The 21,319-nt window shown below is 38.0% G+C and overlaps 1 protein-coding gene across 12 annotated transcripts in view; it reads right to left on the bottom strand.

Annotated features, from left to right (window-relative positions):
• Positions 1-21,319, bottom strand: part of LOC150077316 (uncharacterized) — a 635,658-nt gene that overhangs the window by 213,552 nt on the left and 400,787 nt on the right. For 3 of the 12 annotated variants that reach the window (XM_090386751.1, XM_090386762.1, XM_090386763.1), the window contains exon 1: positions 7,678-7,956. The exons of 7 other annotated variants lie outside the window; for them this stretch is intronic. In XM_090386751.1, the coding sequence (XP_090242877.1) occupies positions 7,678-7,688 (11 nt within the window). In that variant the 5' untranslated portion in view covers positions 7,689-7,956. Of the gene's footprint in view, positions 1-5,020; positions 5,084-7,677; positions 7,957-14,808; positions 14,938-21,319 lie in introns of those variants that run through there. 2 more of the 12 variants (XM_090386759.1, XM_090386760.1) reach the window with 2 other exon arrangements.

The raw sequence follows: 21,319 nt of genomic DNA, 5'->3' as shown, positions 1-21,319 counted from the left end.
TAAGAAGAAAAAAATTGTGCAGTGATTTAAGAGAAGTTTAACCACCGATCATAATGATTTAACGATAATTTAATTCCATCAAAGGGATGATGCAATAAAAGAAGTTTGAAAATAGTTTCAATGCGCAACAGAGAGAGAGAGAGAGAGAGGCTGTGTCCTCTGTATCTTAGCCGACTTGGGCGTTACTTGGAAACTGAACAACTCAGCTAGTAAGTCAATGTCGTTTAACGTTACTTGTAGACCCACTCAAATAGACCTCTTTTCTCCGTGACTCTGACGGTTGCCGCTCTCCCCCTACCCGCTCGCTCCGACTAGAGTAGATTACACGAGGAGGAAGTGGTTAAGGGACGCGCTGTTAAAGTCAACAATGAAGAGCACGTGGTGGCCGACGATGCCCCGTGGGCATAAATCTAGTGCGGCCCTGTTCAGATTGAAAATTCCATGGGGGTATCGGAGAAGCTGTACTGCAGTTAGAGCCTGAGAACGAGCCACAGAAAGGTGAAGAGAGAGGGCGGAGTTGTGTGCGAAGAGGAGAGAAAATAAAAGGGAAAAGTGGACAGACAAAAACGGATACTAAATGTGAAGTTTGCATACAGAACACGCAGAAGGAAATGAGTAAAAGATGAGAGAGAGAGAAAAGGAAATTTCTTAAATGATGAGGTTGTATACTAATAATAATGTGATACCCAACGATGATTTAAGTCATAGAGGTCAAGATTAGACATTCTATATGGATCCGGGGGCGGGGGTGGGTGGAATGAGCCTTCACGTCCGTCGACCAAAGTATTATGTAGGGAGTAGGTGGCCAGAAGGATTTTGATATCCCAAGCATTGCCACATGCTCATGAGACCCTTTAAGTCAACAATTTTGAGAGGACTTTTTAAGGATTTATGCTAGTTTATTTATAAATACCATACCATAAAATAGGTCCAAACGCGTCCACGAATATATAGTAATCTTTTCTACTTTATATTAACGATATTTTTCCCTATCTTTTAAGTCAGAAAGAAAATAGATTAATAATCTCTGGCACGTCTATACAACAGCCTCATCTTCAGTAGATAAAATGGCCGATGAATTTAATATTTCGCAATTTGTTGTTGATTGCGAATATTGTATGCACATAATAACAATACAGATGCGAAGAGATGATGGTCGGGAAGGCGCCCTTGAGACTTTGGCTTCCCGGACTGCGTGTAGGTCACTGGAGGCCTGTAGGCTGAGAAACGCTACTGATAGCATTGTAGTTCAAACCCGCCAGGAGGAGGAGGTGCTAACTGATCACTCTCCTAACGCGTCCACGAATATTGTGCGGTTAATACGAATCCGTGATCATCTAACAATGACTCAGTGTACATCGAGCACTGGTAGATCACAGCCGATCCACGGAAAAAGAAGTTGAAGTTCTTTTTCTGGTTACGGCACGATATATTCGTAAAATCGAGATTCCCAGCTCCATCTTCGCCGGTTTTGAAAGTTTCAAAAATGAATAAATCTGAAGAGAAAAGTCCAAATTAAATTAGCGTTATAAAACCAAGGATTCGAAAGTGCCAAATTGTCACAAATTCTCTCTCACGTACATACGTATTTTGTCTTTCAACTCAAGATGTTTCTGTTCAGATTGCATAAACCGTACGCTATGATGGAGATCCAAAGAAGGTTTGACTTTCATCCTTCACAAAGAATAAATGAACAGATCCCATGTTTATATAGTTTAGAAATTATAGGCAACTTAACAGGCGCAGAAATTCTCTGTTTTCATTATTCGCAATCTGTTAAGTTCAGTAACTAGAACACTTTTTGATACCTTACTGGGCAATCTTAATAAAATGACTTGTTTTCTTAAAATAATGTAACTGCAACCTTGCTATTTTTATCTTTGATACTACGCCAAACTGTCGTCACAAGGGTCGCAGTTCAAGCCGTATTATACGAAATTAATCTTTCGAAACTTCATTGCGAAAACACGTAGGCCTAACTTATTGCATGACTCAAGTAATACGATATACATGAGATACATTCACTTGTTTTTGTCGATGAATTTTAATCAAATATCTTCAGCAGTTTGCGGTGTTGTTATAATCGTTGTCCAGAATAAATCATTCACCTCATACACGTGGATCCCGGCGTTTTCCACCAAAAACAATAGTTTAAAAATTCAGACACGCTCTGCGCAATATACGTTAAGACGTGTTCAGATATAGAATCGATGTCCAGCACTGAACTCCATTGGAAGTATTTTAACGCTGGTTCCCATAGGAGAAGCTCGCGTTCATTCATACAAGGAAGGTTTTTTTAATTTTCCTAATAGCTGTTTGGCAGTTGCAACCATCAGAGGGAAGTGAATCGTCCGTAGGCCAACAGCCTCTTAAGTCAAGCAGAGTTAGGTCATCCACTCGTAGATGAAAACTTCATTCCAGCCAGTTACTATTGAGTATATTTCCCGCACCTGGAGGTACCCATTCCTAACTTATACTGAGGAGAAATCTAATCCACAGAGCAGAAAAATCAAAGGTATTAAACAGTCCATTTCTTATCGAATTCTAGTTGTTGTCCAATGAGTAATCTACCACAAAAAGCATGAACCAACCAGCGATTATTCTGCACTGTGTTATGTCTGTGTGTTCACGGTCAAGCCGCCTAAAGACGAGTACATACGGGACGAATTATATCGCTTATAACTGAGAAAGACCTGGAGCAATACACGGACGGTAAGTGCAGTGCGGACCCGACAAATCTTGGCGGCGGCGGCGCTGTCACCCTCGCACGATACATGTACCTGGTTGGCCACATTCCGTTAGCCGGCTTTGTCATGATCAATGGTTTATGAACTGCAACACGCTGGGAACTCGCGCTTTTCCGTAGTCCTGCGGATTAAAGTTCCAATAGATTCATTAAACTCCTTGCTCAGCATCAAATAATGCCGCTGAACAAGACGAATCAACATTAAAACACATTGCGAGCCTCCCCTCGCGAAGTAATATCCCATAAAGCAATATTCAACTTTTCAGCATCTGTCGCTATCCCCCTGTTTTTAAAATTGCTCGTGTGCCAATTCATATTTGAATTTTATTTTAATTAAGAACCGAAATGGACTGCTATACTAGACATCAGAACAAGATTACTACTGCTGCGCATAAAATAACGTTGTCTTATCCTGCAGTGAAGTGTCAACTCAATCGGCATTAATTTACGTATAGAAGTAGTCAATTTTTCGCCGACTATATATGTACAAAGAAATCCTAAGGAAGGATAACCCACGGTTACGTATTTCTCAAAGAATACACAAACTGTAATTTAAAAATCTTACTGGTACGTTGACTTTCAGCGTCGTTGAGGACCAAAGATTCATACGTTTGAAAAATAAGGGATTCATATTCCTTATATACAATCTCCCAAAAACGCGAGCATCTAAAAGACAACACTTCTAAATATTCCATTTAACTTTTATCACATGTGCTTTGAGTTCAAGTACATTGTACGTATGTGGGTGGAATGACCTCCTTCAGAAGGCGCCGAGAGTGGCACATATGAATGCAACTTGTCTTTTTACCGCAACTTGTTTAATTAAATCCCTAACTTACTGTTGTAGACTTTATTAAATCTTTGAATCCATTCTACTGTCCAAATGGCTCTGTGACCAGTTAGCAAGTTTGGTACCTGAACATTCCTGTTCTAGACTTACAAAGTTGATTTCTTCAACTAGATCATCTTCCTACTGCATTTCTGCCAGGATTCAAACCACGAATCCCCTCGCATCCTATTCCTGGTCATATATTTCTGTGTCCTCTTCCTGTCTCTTCGAATAGAGGGATTATTATTAAATAAAATAACAATCATATAGTCCAGATTCTAATATTATTAATTGCATGGATCTCTGCAGACACGAGCTGTCTCTTTGGTCATCTTATAGATCGGCATTGAAATTAAGCGATAAGCTGTCATATGTATATATCACAGTTAAGTTGAAACTAAACCCCAAAGGTGAAGCAACACCCGATCAATGTGCAATTTAAAAAGAACAGCTATTTGCGTGTTAAAATAAATGAATAACCGAAACATTTATCATCCAGTCAATAATGAAAAGAGAAAGACCATATTTTAAAATTAATATAATTTAACGGTAGAAAAGTAAATAGTTTTGGGGGTGTTTACCTGTTGCTTTCTCTAAGCAAACTCAAAACTAAAAAAAAAAAAAATTAATAAATAAAAACTAACCGAAATTGAAAAGACAACACGGCATTTCGAGAAGTGGATACTTTGTGACTATAATTTATTGCCATTTTCCATGTTTAAAGAGAGACTTTAAATATCCCATTCAGCGAAAAGATATTCTTTTAAATTCTCTTAAAACATCAATACTTCAGCAGAATTTCTTTCAACGGTCTCTGAACGCAGAATTAAAAATGAAACTGCGGGTAATTAGAACAGCTCAGTTTGTGAAATGTCACTCGAAGAAATAAGGTCTTCGCTTTTTTATCTTCCCATTCTCTCTGATAATAGAATTACAAGATATTTGAGGAGTCCGAAAAATTTAAAACTCTTCTACGGTTACGTGTAATGTCGCCTTCAGCGACACCTCGTAAATATTCTGTGGAAACTTTTAAAACTTTTATTCCTTTCATGTATCGAAACTTACAAAGTTAAACCAAAGAAAGGGAACAGAAATATGAAAGCGAAAGTCTTTTTGGTAAGAACCAAAAGTAATGTGTTTTGGGATTTATAAATCCTGACAGGAAGATTTCATCATCCGCATTTGTCTGTCTAAGGCCCATTATTTATCTGTGGTACAAAACTCCTTTTTTTTTTAAATAGATGTTGACATAATCTCCATTCTATGTCCAAACTCCACATCGGATATTTAAATCAACGAATCATTCGCTAGTGTTAAATTTTATCTTTAGATAAATAAACGAATAATCTCACTCTTAGGAAGATTCTAATTCTAGAGTTAACGAATACATTAATCCACGATGGCATGTTTAGGTTCTAATGGTAAGATCCTCAATAAAAACTTACGCTCATCTTTAAGTCTGATGCCTTCGCTTGTAGTAACGACTTGGAAGAGTCAGTTTGGTCCAAATGGCTAAGATCGCCACAATCCTTGCAGTGACATATAATTTGTACTCCAAAGCGGGGAAAGATTTAAGACGAAATAACGTTTGCTTCACCGCCTACGGAAACGTAACAGTAATCTTCAACTTTGAACCGAAAATCTCGGCGCATAAAACTACTCAAGTCACTGTAGCACAAGGAAACCAGGAATGAATCAGAAGTTCAAGCTGTACAAAGAAAGCGATCAAAAAAACACGATGAACCGAGTACACTTTCTATATCACAAAATAGTCCACGTGCCCACCACCAAGCCCTTCTGTACCAGAAACAGGAACCTTCTTTTTATTCCCCCTCCACATGAAAGAAGACTGAACCTTCCAAATTTAGGATAGAGTGAAAAAAAATGCGGCGGGGGAGGACTGGAATTCACGTGGCGAGTCGGTAAGCTGACGGATATACGCCACGAAACCGGAAGGAAGAGGAGCAGCTGTCTACGCTTAGTCGCAAGCAGCAGCACAGGCAAGCGGGCGCTATACGGGGTCGTCACTGACATACAGGAGTTTGGGATGTCAGCGTCGTAATGTGTAATACCTCGAGAGTGGCCACTCAGATTTCATAAGTTCATACTGTGTGTGTGTATGCGTGTCTGTGTGAGTGTGTCCGCGCGTGAATGTCGGTGTAACGGGTCTGTAAACGGACCATCATTTCGATTGCGAAAGAGCGCGTAAGTCTACAGGTGTCTTCCGACGGCAACGAGCAAAGTGATGATCAGTTCAGGAACTCTTCGGAGTACCCAGAGGAGGAAGTACCACAATCGTTCTAAGCCATCTATACGGTGGAAATCAAAACACTTTTTCCATATTCCCGAGGAAAGGGTAAGTAAAGCAATACATTTACTTAAAGAACGGATCAAATCTTAAATATATTTAAAGAAGAATATCTGGTTGTTCCCATAACCAACCTTCAACCCTTTCTTTACTGCTAGTGTCGTTTAAACTACATTCTTCGGAGAAGTTAAGAGACTTTCTAAGAGCGATATGCGAAATAAACTGATTGCATAAAACCCATTGCCGCTTACCCTTGAAGTATTTTTTTCAGCCCCAAATAATCTAAATGATTTTAGCCGCTTAATACTAGTATTAAATTGTCGCAATGATATAAGAAATCAACTATGCCGCTTTCCAGGTTTTCTTTAATGTTAACATAAAAATATACTGAATTACAGATGATTGTTACCAGATATATTAATGGTAAACTGCGGCCATTATCAATCCATACCAGGATGGACGTCTCCTCAACAATTCAACATATTGATGGAAATGGACCATAATCTGCCACGCTGGTCCAATGTAGGTTGGCAGATCGACAGTAATTAGGGGCTTGAACTCTGGTCTACGCAAAGAGCGTGTGCTACAGCAAATAGGACATTACTAGATGACCAAGGACCAAATAAAACATTGCTTTTATTTTCTTTAAAAAATTGACCTTAATTAACATTCAAATACCATTGTTCAAATGTAATGAACTCCAGTTATTATAAAATAAAACCTTAAAATTTTCCATTAGTTTTCACAAAATTATAAATTCTGTTCAGAACACCAACAGTTTTCTCGTCTATCATCCGATACATTACTCAACTAAGATAATGACTTCGATGCCAAAAGAATCAAAACAAAAAACCAAAAGGCGAAGTGAATATTTTAGCTGAAGCATAGTACCAAACAAAAATAGACCACAACACGACACGCAAGCAGTCAGCGCACGCAACATGGATGACCGGTACTGAGATTGTTATCAGTACAAGCAACTAAACTTTCCGATTGCTTTTTTGATTATTAGAGAGAAATTTCGGCACAGAAAACGACTTCTAACTCTCATTGAGTCCAATTTCGGTACACTTCATTGATCACCCGCAGAATATTGAATTACTTCGAGACAGTCTTCCGACATTGCAGAGTGGCCTCATACACTGAACACGATAACTCAACTCAATCAGGTTGCCCAATAACAAAAAAGCCAAAGTGAGATTTATAAGTACCTTTTAGGAAAAGGATAGTCCTTTTCCTAATTTTAAAGGATTATTTATACACACATAAATAAACTTTGTTTACACTCTAGAGCAACCACAGACTGCGAATGCCATTCCAAAAATTGGAATTGCATTCGAAAAATCATTCTTGACATCAATTATTATTTTAAAGGAAACTGCACTATATTTAATACTTTTGCGCAATAATTATTTATAAGAAGAAATATAAGCTAAAGGAATCCCGCATTACCCTTATTGTCTGCTTTATTTATTAACTTTATTTTTAAAATCTACAAATGTCGAAATATTTATAAATAAAAACGGACAAGCCTAGCTGTAAACCATTGTTCTGCTTCATATGCAAATATGTCAGATAACAATAAAGGCTTTATCGTTGAAAACAATAAGTGGTGTATTAAAAACAAAGTGAACTTCAAAAAGAGCTTTTAAACCATTTAAAGGCTTATTTTATTGTAATTTGTTCATCCATAGTGAAAAGCCACCATTTTGCCAAAATTAGAGCATCGTCTGTGCATCGATAGAGAGTGCATTCTTTTAGAGGCGTGCTTAGATGAAAATTAAGGGTACTTACAACACAACCATGGAAGAATACAAGTTGCTCCGACCAGCGGGAACCACGACGGCAGATGTAAGCGGATCAGACTGACACACAACAAACGTACACTATCTGAGAATGCTCATCTGAACGTTTCGAAGGGGAATTGTTTTGAGGGACTCGAGGTCTCTTAGCGGTTCAAATCGGACGTCCTACTGTTGGTGTCCCAGGCGGGAGCAGGCTTCTGAAGCGTTGCCTGCCTCGGTAATATGACCGGAGAGCAGTGCCGTACACTTAGTCGGCACTTTGTCTTTGGCGAACAGTAACGACAATGGAGGTGCGGGTCCAATGGCATCCGCCTCGGCTGCAGCTAGCAAATGAGACGTGCGGTAGGTGCGGGAAGGCGGTGGAAAAAGGGCGATCGACCAATCACATGTGCCCTTGTTGTGCGTAGTTTTAACAAGCGGTTCACCACAAAGCAATGCAGCAGGCATTGTCGTTGCTGTTGTCGGGATCTTGAGAGCCTGTGCCAGCCCCCTCAAATTGCTCCTCGCCATACTTCTGTTGCTCGCTCTACGCAAGTCAGCAGACGCTGGCGCCAGTGCCGCGATGCATCTCCCGTGAAACTTCCTGTGTTGCGCTGCTGGTCACAAGAAATGGGAGGGATAAACAGCAGATATATAATCGGCAGTGGCGAAGGACCAAGCGCGTGCTATTCAAACTCTTCTCCCCCCCCCCCCCCTTTTTTTATCATAAGATTGATGCGGATGCAATAATGTCGATATGAAAGGGGGGGAAAAGGCGAAGCAATTACGAATTGAAAAGAAAAGGAAGTTATGCATATTGGAAAACTCACTTAAGCCTATTTTATGGATTTGGAACAACTCAACTGTTGCTATTTTTTTAAAACTTTTTGATTACATTTCACCTCGTTAATACTATTTTAGTTTAATTTTCGGACTCTTTTATATAGGACCCTTCGATGCAACATTAAAAATCTTAAATAAATAGTTGTTATTAACGTGTGAAAAATAACGATAATTTTTATTAAGTACATTTAGCATTGGTGAGTAAATGGTCAGTTCCTCATTCAGAGCTGTGTGGATAGCGGCAGAAGACAGCGACTAGCTGCCCTCCTTCTGGTCAGTGATTGCGAATTACCGGCACCAAGTCTATAAACTGGCGATTTAAATATTGGGCCAATGGTGGGAATTGCCCACCATTGGCTATTCCCAAAAATATGAACTTAGCGCAAGCTAGGACTCGTGCAACGCTTATTATTAATATTTAACCCCATATATCGAAGAAAAATGGCTGTCCTGTAAAAGTCGCTTCCCCGCATAGCGAACAATACAAATATTGCTTTTAATTTTAAAAACTAAAGATAGAACTGGATGTACAATTTAGTCTCTGTTTGACCACTCGGTTAACAACGCTATTAGGGATATCGTATAGGACTAAGGCCGTGGTCGGTCAACACCTAACTCTATATTAGTACATTTAGGTCCCCTTCAATGGCCAAAGCAGGTTTTTAAGCGGGGTTACACCTCGGTCTCATTTATAAATACAGCCTCGATTTTTTTTTGCAAAATCTATCTGAACTTGCCAGTTATTTACAGCTAAATTACGAATTGTTTTTATTTAGTTTCAATCAAGATGAAGAGCCTTGGAGTATTTAAGAACAAAATTAAATGTTATCTGTTCAAAGATTCGTCGCAATTTCACAAGAAACTTCAAAGGAATTTAAAAAAAAAATACATGGCATTGTGCCTCTTATTCTACCCCCTGATACTGCCATTACTACCGAAAGCTCCATGCAACGAAATCGGATGCAATAGATCAATGTTTCCGATTGTGATGAGCCTGACAATAACCTATCTGAATCAAAGATCTGCAAAAAAATTGGTAGAGACATACACGAGGCTATTATGCGAACAATTATCTCTATTTATGGAGAGAAGATAAGAAAAAATATGAAACTAGAGACAGCAACGTGGATCTCCAAAATTAACTCAACAATGAAAGAGGTTAGAGAAGTCAAATCGCCAAGGACTGAGCTCTTATCTCCTGAACAGACATCAGTTCGGCCCATTCTCATCTCTACCTGACAACTAATGTCAATAGGTGTTTGAAATTCAGCTAACATTGAGGCAACTAGACTAGCTTAAACGAACAGGCTATAGATGTCTTTATGCAAAGAGATGACCCGGACGTTGTCATGCCTAAAGAGCTCAGGAATCGGATCACTCGAGCGTCAAAGACAATAATCTGTCTGCACATGTGTGCTGCAACTATTTTCAACAGTTGAACTATTATGAATAGATCAAATAGCCAATGCTGGAACGGGCAGTGAAGCCACTCAATGGCTAGATCTTCAGTCCCTACCGCATCAAAACACATGCCCGTCAGTCCTCCGAACTCCATATTTGCATGTGCCAGCTCAGCGCCCAAAGACAGTTGTCAAGACTGCTCCTACTGGAACCCACTACCATTTCGTTACTGCTCTCGTTACTATAGACAGATTGTGAAAGGTCAGCAAGTTTCGTCTTGCTGACCTTTCACAATCTGTCTATACTTTGACAAACTAATCAACATGGGCTAAAATCCCATCCCCCGGTGTATAGGAAGTCCTCTCAACTCTTCATCCAAAAGCCACTCAGTAGGAGCATTATCATATGAAAGCTTCCTCACCCAAATTGCAGCAGTCATTGTAAACGGGCTCAAACTAAAAAAGTCAGGGCTACTCAGCTCTCAAACTGAAATATAATTGGAGAATTTCTTATCCATTCAGCGACCAATTGGAGTAATAGTTCGGCTATTTTATGAGGCCTCGCTTAGCCACAGCTAGACTTCGACGAGTCGACTCCTAACTCACTTGGTCAATAACGTTCTAAGACAAAGTCAATATTCTTGCACGTTATCACATCTGCCTCCATTTTCAATTAATCCCCAGCCACTGCCTTCTTGATCTTTCCGTGACAGACCTATGCTTATTTCCCCATGCACTCTCAAACAGATCAACGTTCTACAACCACTAATAGAATCTTCACAACAACATTTGAATATTGAATAGGCATGTGATGATCTGAATGTTCTATCTCCTCTAAAGCCGCTTGAGTACCTCATGGATACGAAATTCTGGCTTTCTTGAAGTCTCTACTTCAAAATAGTACAGTTAAACTGCCACGAATAATATCCAGTACTCCCCGTGCTCTTTTTCACCACGCAGGATACCTTGATGTATGCCGATCACTTAAAGATCCTCACACGAGTCAAAGAAAATCAAGATCGTACCAAGTGATGCAAATACTCACTACTTCTCTGTCATCAATGTTCGACCTACCTAACGAAATTCAGTCTATGCATCAATCCGCAGAACTCAGAAACCACGTTCTCACTAAAACAGCACCTCACAATCATCCAGCCTATTCTCGAAGTGGTTGTATCTCACTTTTTAAAAGTCACATAGGGATCATATTTGATCTAAAACTTTATTATACTCACGCTGCTCGCAAGAACAACCCGACTTAGGCGACTGTGTAAACAGCACTTGCAGTTGTAACTGACAAATCTATCATGGTCAGGTACAGAATCATCAATTGCTTCTGATTATTGGCTCCTCAAATGGGCTTTCTGCAAGCTCAAGTTACTGTTCCAGCAATGGCCAACGCCATAAACATTCCGAGGCTCCCACACAACAGACGCCATCGTGTGTCCAGGACCTTTGTATGTACGGGATCCTGACATGAAGAAGTTTGGTCAGGATCCCTTACACTTGAAGGCTACTTTGTGAACGCGGTCAGAGACCACCATAATCATCACATGCTACTCCACGGATTCGAGTTTGACTGGACTGGACAAAGCCCTCTAGGCCTAATAAATTCAACCACATTTTTAATTAAGTGATCTTCGGCCAAATATTTGGCAGAAGATCTCATCTTTGACAGTTGTGCTTTAACCTCTTTCTTTTATTATTATTTTATTTTTCTTAACCTAAAAAAGTATAGGTTAAAGAATATTCTCATATTTTATTGTAACATGCAGTTTGCCCATCGTATATATGTTGCAATCAAGACATTCTCTTGCTCAACATGAGTGCCCTCGTGGGGAGCACAGTTGGTAGAATCGCCGTCCTCCCAACACCGGGTGGAAAAGACTTGAGTTCGAGTCCGGTCGATGACGAAGAGGAGTTTTTATGGGCCTTTTTCACAACGTGGTTGAGTTAGTCGATCTCAGGCGAATGTAGCATGGTTTTTTCTCCCGGAAACTGATTTTTCGTCCAGCAAACATGCAATTTACAGATAATATACACTGAGCAATTATGGCCTTCGTTGCTGGTTCTACTAAAATCCTATTACAACAACAATCGACGTCAGTATGTGTATATTACCGGTCTTTAAATGTTATTCTTTTCTTAATGGTAAAGGAATGATATTAAAACACGGAAGAAAGGGTGATTATCACTACTGAACACTAATACTGTTCTTATAAACTCTTCTGGCCCTTATTTGACCATCTCAGAGTATAAAAAGAAGTTTTATTTTATTTTAATGTTTCCCCTTAGAATATAAATTTAATTTTGGACAACAACAACAAAGGTTGCGCTGCGTTGTCTTGAATTTCAGTTTGAAATCGGCCCTAATGTACACATTAAAAAACAGTTTATGAAAACTCTTCCCGTGGAGAAAGAATTCGAACATTTTCCAGACTGCGTTGCAAGAGACAACGATTATAGCCACGAGTGGTTATAATCGTTGTCTCTCGCAATGCATCTGGAAATGTCCCTATATATACATAAAAGTTTACACGATTTATAAGGGTCACGAACATTTTCTTTAAGGTCGGTACCGTGTTAAAAAACAGGGTTGAGTGACGCTGCTTTAGCAAGTTCATATGCTTATATTAAATAAATAATTAACAGAGCACAGATATAATTATTTAATAGCAGTTGTAATAGTTAAATTATGAACCGCCAACTATCATACTGCTCAATAGGAATCAGACTCTGCAAATAAGCGCAGGTTTTATTAATGTATTGAAATTATGAGGGAGAACATCGAGCAATCTGTTATGAACTTCAAGAAAGCCATAATGTGCTCATTAACAAAATCATAAAGTGAATTTAGAAAGCTGAAAAGGACTGTGATATTCGCAACAGAATGATTTCGAATTCATCGTACGTTTCTTTCCTTTCAGTGAGTTACTCAACGTCAATTATGATTCGGGAACACCTAATGAGACAGCCAACTTTTTGAAATACAGAGCACAGACAGACAGACGAAACATGTCCAGCCTTTCGTATACAAGAAAGTATAATCAGAAGTGACTGGACAATCTTCTTAAGGAATCAACCAGAAAGAGACAGTGGGCAGATTAGCGAATCTTTGATAAGATAAACTTGTCACATTAGATACCACAAAGTTGTCTACTTTCGCCTGTTTTGAGATATAAAGCAATCCGGTCTTTCTTATCCTTATTCATTTCTCAATTATCCACGTTCGTGTGGATGGCCGCGTGCAGTTGATGCATATCTCATTAACACAGCGCAGCCATTTGACACGGATGAGCGACCACAGGGATACATCGGTCGGATATAAATCGTGACCATTGCAGGATGGGAACGGGCAGAAACAGAATATAAACCTAACGATTCTTATCAGTTATTATTCCTACAAGATTACAATATAAGTTTAATCACAAAAGCTACAATCTCTAGTCTTTAATAATGAGTCACAAACTACGTCCCTCGCTTCTGTTTGAGGATTCTGCAATGTCCTTTCGGTCTCTTTGCTCGTTATGAACCTTAATGTAAGCCAAACTATAATACTGTAGTATATATTTTTTAAATAAACTACGATATCGTAAGGAAGGTAAAAATTAATTTATTATTTTCTTCCGATGACAAATAAAATTGCATTTTATTTGCAGAAAAGAGATCAAGAGGCGGATTATTCAAACATATTCGATAAAGCGCGATTAAAATGATGAATTCAATTTTAATACAGCTATATTTAGTTAATATATTAACAGCAATTAATTAGAATTCTATTCAAGTTGAAATTACGGTAATTTTCAGTTTGCTGATGAGAATTTCGAAATAGAATATTCCAAAATTGATAACCAAGCGCATCAACTATAGTAACGTAATCTGCAAATCAAGCAAGGGACATTTTTTATGGATCCTCGTCGTGTATGACCATTTCCTGTCATACAAAAGTGTTGTGGGGGCTTCAACCTTCATCTGAGACAGACTGACTATTACAGGGGAGTTTGAGCCTCCAAACATCGGCATAACTTAGAAGTAATCTTAAAAGTACAGAAAACGAACCAATTAGAGATTTAAAATTTTCTATTCGCCTCCTATTAAGCCAGAATGATTATTTTCATTTATTCAAATAGATCCTGAAAAACTAGGCAAAAGCAAGTGAAGTTGAGTTTGCGCACACGGTCTCGAGAAGTTTTTTTTTCTCCCCCTTTTTATTCACCATCTCTCAATACCAATTATTCCATGGACTGCAGTGGTGACATTTATCTTCGGATACTTATAATACCACCCCCGTCTTACCAGGCAATTAGCATTAGAAAACGTAGCGAAATGGAAATCAAGAAGATCCTACGGATTTTATTACACTTCTGTGTGTGTGAGAGTGAGAAATATTTTATCCAAAAGTTATGAAAACCTTAAGCTCAACTTCACCTTCAAAAACAATTATAAATTCTAACGAAACCGTTTTGAAATCTTATTCGTGCTTAAAGAAAACAGAGATTTATTTACGACAACACCCATGCTGACTCATCATTAAGTCTTATTAATAAAAGATTCTAATCCTGGCTGAGATAACAGAAGAGCTTAAATGGAACTGATTGTTCCATACAACAAAACGATCTAAATTAGAAAAACCCTCCGTGGTTTAAATTTTACTTTTCGTATATAAAAATTACTTGTCTAGCCAATTCACCGAATCTTTCCCTTTTATTATTGAGGTCCTCTGAGCCTCGATGATTCAGACTGATGGGACTTTGATATCCTTAAAATTGCGAGTTTTTAATTATATCAGATAAGACTAGTGTAACTCAAAGGTTAAGAAACTTTGCATAGCTATTAAAATCTTAAAAATACCATCGATCATCTAATGGTGGGCTGCAGAAGAGCGCCGTGATACTTACCATTGTCAAAGATCGTTTGCCGAAAGAACAAATCAAATCGCTGGTATGCCACTAACCAAAACGAAGTATTATCCAGATGTTTTTTATAGTCAGGGAAAGTCAGCGAGTTCCAGACGGTATGGACAACTTAATTAAATGCGTGTCGTACACTCAACCTACAGCCAATCGGAAGCTCTGCAGAGTCGATAATATTCTAAGCGAGGCAGCCATTACGGGTTTATGTCTGTAACTTTCCATGTCATCGCGAGGCCACGATTAGCATGCTTCCCTTAGTCCTCGTGCTTCTCATTACACCGCGTCGTCTCTCGTGCAGGCCTAACTTCACCCCTGATCACGTCGGGTGAGTGTGGTTTACCATACCGTCAATCCGAGGCCGTTCTGTGGGCTCTTTGCTCTCACCCACTTCCGGTGCAGTCGTAAGCTTATCTCTCGGAGCCCATTACCACAGAAAAGGCTGTAAAACGAGCGACTGGAGCGAGAAGAGTTACGGGACCTACGAGTAGAGAATTCCATGTCCGTAACGGTGCAACTGTAAACTCAGCCAGCAGTAGCGGAGCGTCGACGAAGTTAATAAAAATCCGAAATGAAATGAATGTGTAGAATGAAACTCGACCTGTGGTGAGGTAGAAACGTCGGGGTTGACTTCCCCATTGAAATTTCGTATAAAGTTACCCAGAATTTCTTGCAAACAAACTACTGGTGGTTTGTCGCGAGAGGAAGAATATCATCGATCGCATTTGGGAGTATCATTGCGGATACACGGATGGAGATGTTGCAGTTATTTAACTGGATTCTGGAATAACGATTTTATTCCAAAATGAGAAATGAATTCCATCGATTCATTGATGGCATTCTTCTCATTCCATCCCCTCCTTAACGGCGAATCAATAGATCACTGGTCTATTGATTTTGTGACTCTTCATTAAGTAACAAATTATAGTCTACTGAAGATCAGTTGGACATAATAAAGACGTCTTGTATACAGGAATGCAGACACAATACAGCGTGAAATTTCGTAGATTAATAAAGAGTAGTTTTGAGTAGTTTAAGAAGTATTATTTTATTTTGTTCTGATGGGATTTAAAAGATCAGTTTTAAGGTTTTATTTTATAATTACATAATTTCTGGTTGACTCGATATAAATCCTTATTTCAAAACAATATTCAAACTACTTGATTGATCACTAGGCCTTATGTCCCTTATCGGGTCTTTGATCCGTCCAATGTTTCAGAAAGGTTTGAGATTAATAAAGAGATTTTAATATCGTGGAACAAACTACTGAAGTGTTCCCAAGAAATAAATATGACTATAAATGCTCGCTGCTAAATGTCAACGATATAGCATGTATATGTAATTTATAAAATTAGTTTTACTTTTGAAGAAAGTCTCAAGAGCGATTGTCACTTGTTTTACAAGAAAGAACAATGCAAGTTCCATTACAGCAATGATTTCACATAACTTTTCATCGTAAAAAAAATAAATAAAACTTCCCATGATAGTAAATTGCATGGAATTCTTTTATATTCGTCGTATTTAATTAGGATTCTGGAATATAATTTTTTTTTTCCCCAAAATGGGAAATGGAATCCTTCCATCTCAGTTTCCCTAGTCCAATCCTCGAAAAATCAGCAGAAGAAATCGATCCTCTCCCATATAATTGTTCCTGCTGGAATTAATGGTATCACTCGTTTATCCAATTGATTTTTTCTGCTGCCTTCCACACGTACATTATTAATCTTCTTCCTGCAACGTTTGAATTCCATTTTGTGATGACCTGTGTGACTGTTTCACTCGACACGTTATCTCAATTCATCCAGTAACGGCTTTGAGTGAAACATCTTCTTTAAGAAAACGACCAGAGTTTAAAGTTTTGTAACTTATCTTCTGAGACCTTGTATTATCATATATTCCATCTCCTGCTCGTGTCGTCTTCGTACGTAGCGGTGATCCCTGATGTTATCATCAATGTTATTACTACTAGTCAACTTGCAAATAACATTACTTTTCACTGTACGAATTTGCTAGAAGCTGTTAAGCGTATCTTTCCCTAATGATGCGTAGCGCTCACGGATTTTTCTATCTCTTTAGAAGTGTTTCCTTGGGCGTGATCGCAAGAGGAACATGGCGTTTGAAAAGAACGTTTTGCTTTACAAAATTCCATTTCGTTTAACCTTTTCCTTCTTGTGTAATGCCAGTAACGCACAGCAAAGGATCCATTAAAGGATTATAGATATTTTTGCGTATATAAAATCCCACAGGGAACAGTAGGTACCATACCGAAAATAGAAATAAAAAAGAATACAGATGTATATAAACATCAGCATATTTTTATTTGAGACGGATGTTTAACTACAAAGTATTAAAGCGCCACAGGTATATTTTTTAACCAATTAATGGTTCCTTATCTCCGCTATTTGGTGAGCTTTTATCATTGATGGATGAGGATCGAAACATCAGAATATTACAAAATGTTTTAGCTCTCAGTAGTAGTAGGGTTTTAGTCGCCGATGCGTCAAAGACCATATTGTCTGTAAACTGCGTGTGTTCGTTCTGAGGTCGATTTTCAGTTTTCTGGGAGTAAAAACCGACTAATTCAACCACGTTTTGAAAGAAGACCATAAAAATTCCTCCCGCCATCGATGGGACTCTTAACTCAGGTGTTTTTTAACCCTCTGCGAGGAGGACAGCTGTGCTACCCATGGGGGCGTTTAGTTTTCTCAATACTGATCTGGTAGTTCCAGATTCACACAAATTCAGTACTCCCCACGTTGGAGGTTTTGGAAACTGTTCATGGACAATCGTTGGTGGTCTGTACACTGTGATTACACATACAATTCGCCAATGATCAACGTGTTATTGATACGATATACTAAATTTGATTAAACATAATAGAATTAATCGGAATTCCTAGTCTCTTTTGCAAAACCTAGTTCCAAAATGTACAAAGCCAATGGAGCTGAACTGCACACACACCGAACGAAAAAATAAATAAATTTCCTTGTTCCTATACAGTAGCTTCTCTGCGCAACTGTAGAGTTAATAAAGAAGCCAACTTTGATTACACGCAAACACAGTAACGTTCTATCAACTTAAAAAACACACCCTTTTCCTGATACCGATGTTTGCAAACAGGAAACAAAAATAAACCTAGTCCGCGACCAAATTTCCACGAGGAACTTAATATCAAACAGAGTGTAACCTCGCTGGCTCTAAACGAACTATAGATCTCGATATTTAGATAGTTTCCCACATTTCTGTCGTCTTGGATGATGCCAAAAAATCGGATTGTAGAGAATCTAGCTTTTATATAAGATTTTTATACTATTTTGGAGTTCTTTGGGAAGTAATCAAACACTGTCATCTTACTCTGCCACTGTCTAGCGAAGGTAACTTGGTGGGTTGCGAGTGAAATTAATTTGTCGATTGAATTTTCCTTCCGTTTGTGTAAACTCTTCTCCATGCCCTAGTTTTCTACACATGCAAACAAGAAGTTCATCAACCAGCATCAAAAACATAATGTCATCCGAAGGTAGACGTTACTTGATTTGAAAACAAAACAAAAAAAAAGATCGCTCGTTCTTATAAGCATACTCTGAAGGCCCGCAGTAACTGCTTACAGTTCACTTGTGGAAAGATGTCTTGAGTTGAGATTATAGATCTAAGGGAAAAGACGAAACAAGAAAAGGATAAATTAAAAGTTCGAAGAAATATGACAAACATAAAAGGAATTTTTTCTCTAGAAACTAACCTTATTGGAAGTTTACTCAATAACTATTTCAAGTTACTGATGTGCTAAATTTTGACAAATTGGTTTATTTTCATTGCAATTGATGGAACACATTAATTTCTCCATTATCAAAACGAATCGCATTTTCTATATCTGGTGGCAAATGTTACTTTTTATTGTCGCCATTAGTAGTGATTAAAGAGGCTACAATATTGGAAAGAAGTTCCCTTTTCACTTAAATTAATGAGTTTTACGCTAGCAGAGACCAATATTCAGCAAAGGAGGCGGCCGTGGAAAAGCGTTTCTGTATACAGAAGGACTTTGTTTTTAACTAGACTAATTGCGTTTCTATGAAAAAAGAAAGCGAATAATCGATCTGGAATAAGATGATTTTTATCTTTCAGAACCCCCCCTTCCATAATCGAAAGAACACAAGGTAAAAATATACACATCGATGTGGAAAAGACGTAAAAGAAATCTGGGAATCAGAAGGGGAAAAAATGCCGCAAATTGAAATTGCAATTTAAGTAAATTCTTTAAAAAACTTCAATTCTAGTTTTATAAGATAAAAAACCAGTGTCACTTAAGAAGCTGTTGAAAGAGTAGCAAAAGCATTTATACATCTCACGAGAGAAAAATAAATAGTATTCTATAGTCCAACAACGTCGTGTCGAGAAGAGCTGGAAGATTACACAGCTAATTTATAAATTAGCTGTGTAATGTTTTAAAAAACATCCCTCTGTTTTATATTCTTTGTAATCCGAAAGAATTGAACTGGAAGTTGGCTATAAAGGCCAAATTTACTATTTAGCATTCTCTGGTTAGTTGATTTAATCAAGAAATTCCCATCCGGGGACGTCCTTTTTTATTTTAAATTTTTCTATCAAAAGAATCAAAGAATAATTAGGAAAAAACGTACATGAAACCCTTTTATCCATTACAATAGTTCATAATTTGCGCAGACTCATCAAAAAACAGTGTCACTTAAAGAAAGAAACTGTCGAAAGAGTAGCAGAACCATTTATACGTTCTCACGAGAGGAAATAAAGCGACTTGCAACGTTGTGTCCAGAAGCTGTGGAAAGTTTTGCAACATATCCCTCTGTTTTCCATTCTTTTGGGCCCTCATGGATAGGATCGCCATCCTCCCCACACCAGGTGGAAAAGACCTGAGTTCGATGACACGAGGAATTTTTATGGGCCTTTTTCCCAACGTGGCTGAGTTACTCGGTCTCAGGCTTGGATAACGTGGGTTTTTCATCCAGCAAATCGAAAATCGACCTCAGAACACACGCAATCACAGACAATGTACACGGAGCAACATGGCCTAAGTAGCCGATGCTGCTCCTAAAATCCAATAACAACAATTCTATTCTTTGTGATCCAAGTGGATTGTAGAAAGGATTGCCATTGAAGTTTGTCATAAAGACCAAATATAAATACTATTTAGCATCCTCTGGTTAGTAGATTTAATCAAGAAATTCCCATCCGTGGACATTATTTTTAAATTTTCTATCGAAAGAATCAAAGAATAACTAGAAAAAAAAGCATACGAAACCCTTTTATCCATTACAATACTAGTTCAACTATTATCTTGGTGTTTATACGAGTAATGTCCTGATTTACAATGCCATTTGCGCAGACTCGTCAATTTCTTAACTTCGTATTTATAAATTAGCTCACTCGAATCGATTTCTGGCCGAGACTTTCGAATAATATGTGATTTATCTTTATAGATGCAAAACTCGAAGACAATATCGTGAACAAACGTATTCAAAAACGGTTTTAATGATTTAGAATGGAATGCAGTATCAATAGAGTATTTCACTATTAGCTATTATTGATGTACATTGACATTTATCGTTAGCTGAGAGAGAAAACTAAGGAAGAGACGTGGTTAGTATTTAAGTTTCCCTTTCATAATACGATAGTTCTTACAAATTAAAATATTTTCAATTATTTCAAATATTTGGAGTCTTTTTTTTTCCAAGGAGGCACATATCTTTCATTCCTCTGATAACAGTTCAACCATTATTATACCTCAGAGATTTTAAGAACATATACTGTCTCAGAAGTAATACTTTGTGTTTACTTGGAATCAATCGGTGTACAAGAGCCGTTTTAAAAATAAGTAATACATAAACTGATATTGCTGAATTTCTCAATAACTTATAATAAAACTACGTTTTGTTTCTCTTTATAGAACCACCTGCATTTGAAGAGACGTGGTCAGCAAGTACAGGTGAGCTGATGCAGTTAACAGCCTCACCATACTCCTTGGATTATACAGCAAACGAATTAAACGTGCTGTTAAGGTCAGAAGTGAGCACCAAAAAGAAAGCTGATTTTTTTTTTAAACAAAATTCTAGGGAACTTATTATTGTTTTTTTTTTCATAATGCCACAATATTTGAAAGTAACCGATAGTCACATGGTTCAAATAGCTTAGAGAAAAGCTGTTACGAACCGAAACAACGGATGATAATTTTTGATGTGAAAACACCTAACAATGGAATGTAACGGAAATGCAAACGTTGTGGTTAAATATTTGTATTGTTGCAATTATACTTCCTGCAGGAAGTATGGTTGTGACGTCACAATCATAAAATTCTAACCTCTTCCAAGCCAAGGATGTTTTCACATAAAGCATTTTCCGTGCGTACAAGGGTACGCAAGCTTGAATTTTTCTTTTAAATCTGTACCTTCATGTCGCAGGACAAAAGATATTAATAATACAGTTGTGAGTGGTATAATCTTAGATATAAGACTCAATTCTTTCCAGAATA

This window comes from Mastigoproctus giganteus, chromosome 12, assembly GCF_048544385.1.
Source record: "Mastigoproctus giganteus isolate SK-2022 chromosome 12, ASM4854438v1, whole genome shotgun sequence".
Taxonomy (NCBI): Eukaryota; Metazoa; Arthropoda; class Arachnida; order Uropygi; family Thelyphonidae; genus Mastigoproctus; species Mastigoproctus giganteus.
The sequence above is the reverse complement of the archived record's forward strand: the minus strand, read 5'-3'. Positions and strand labels throughout refer to the sequence as shown.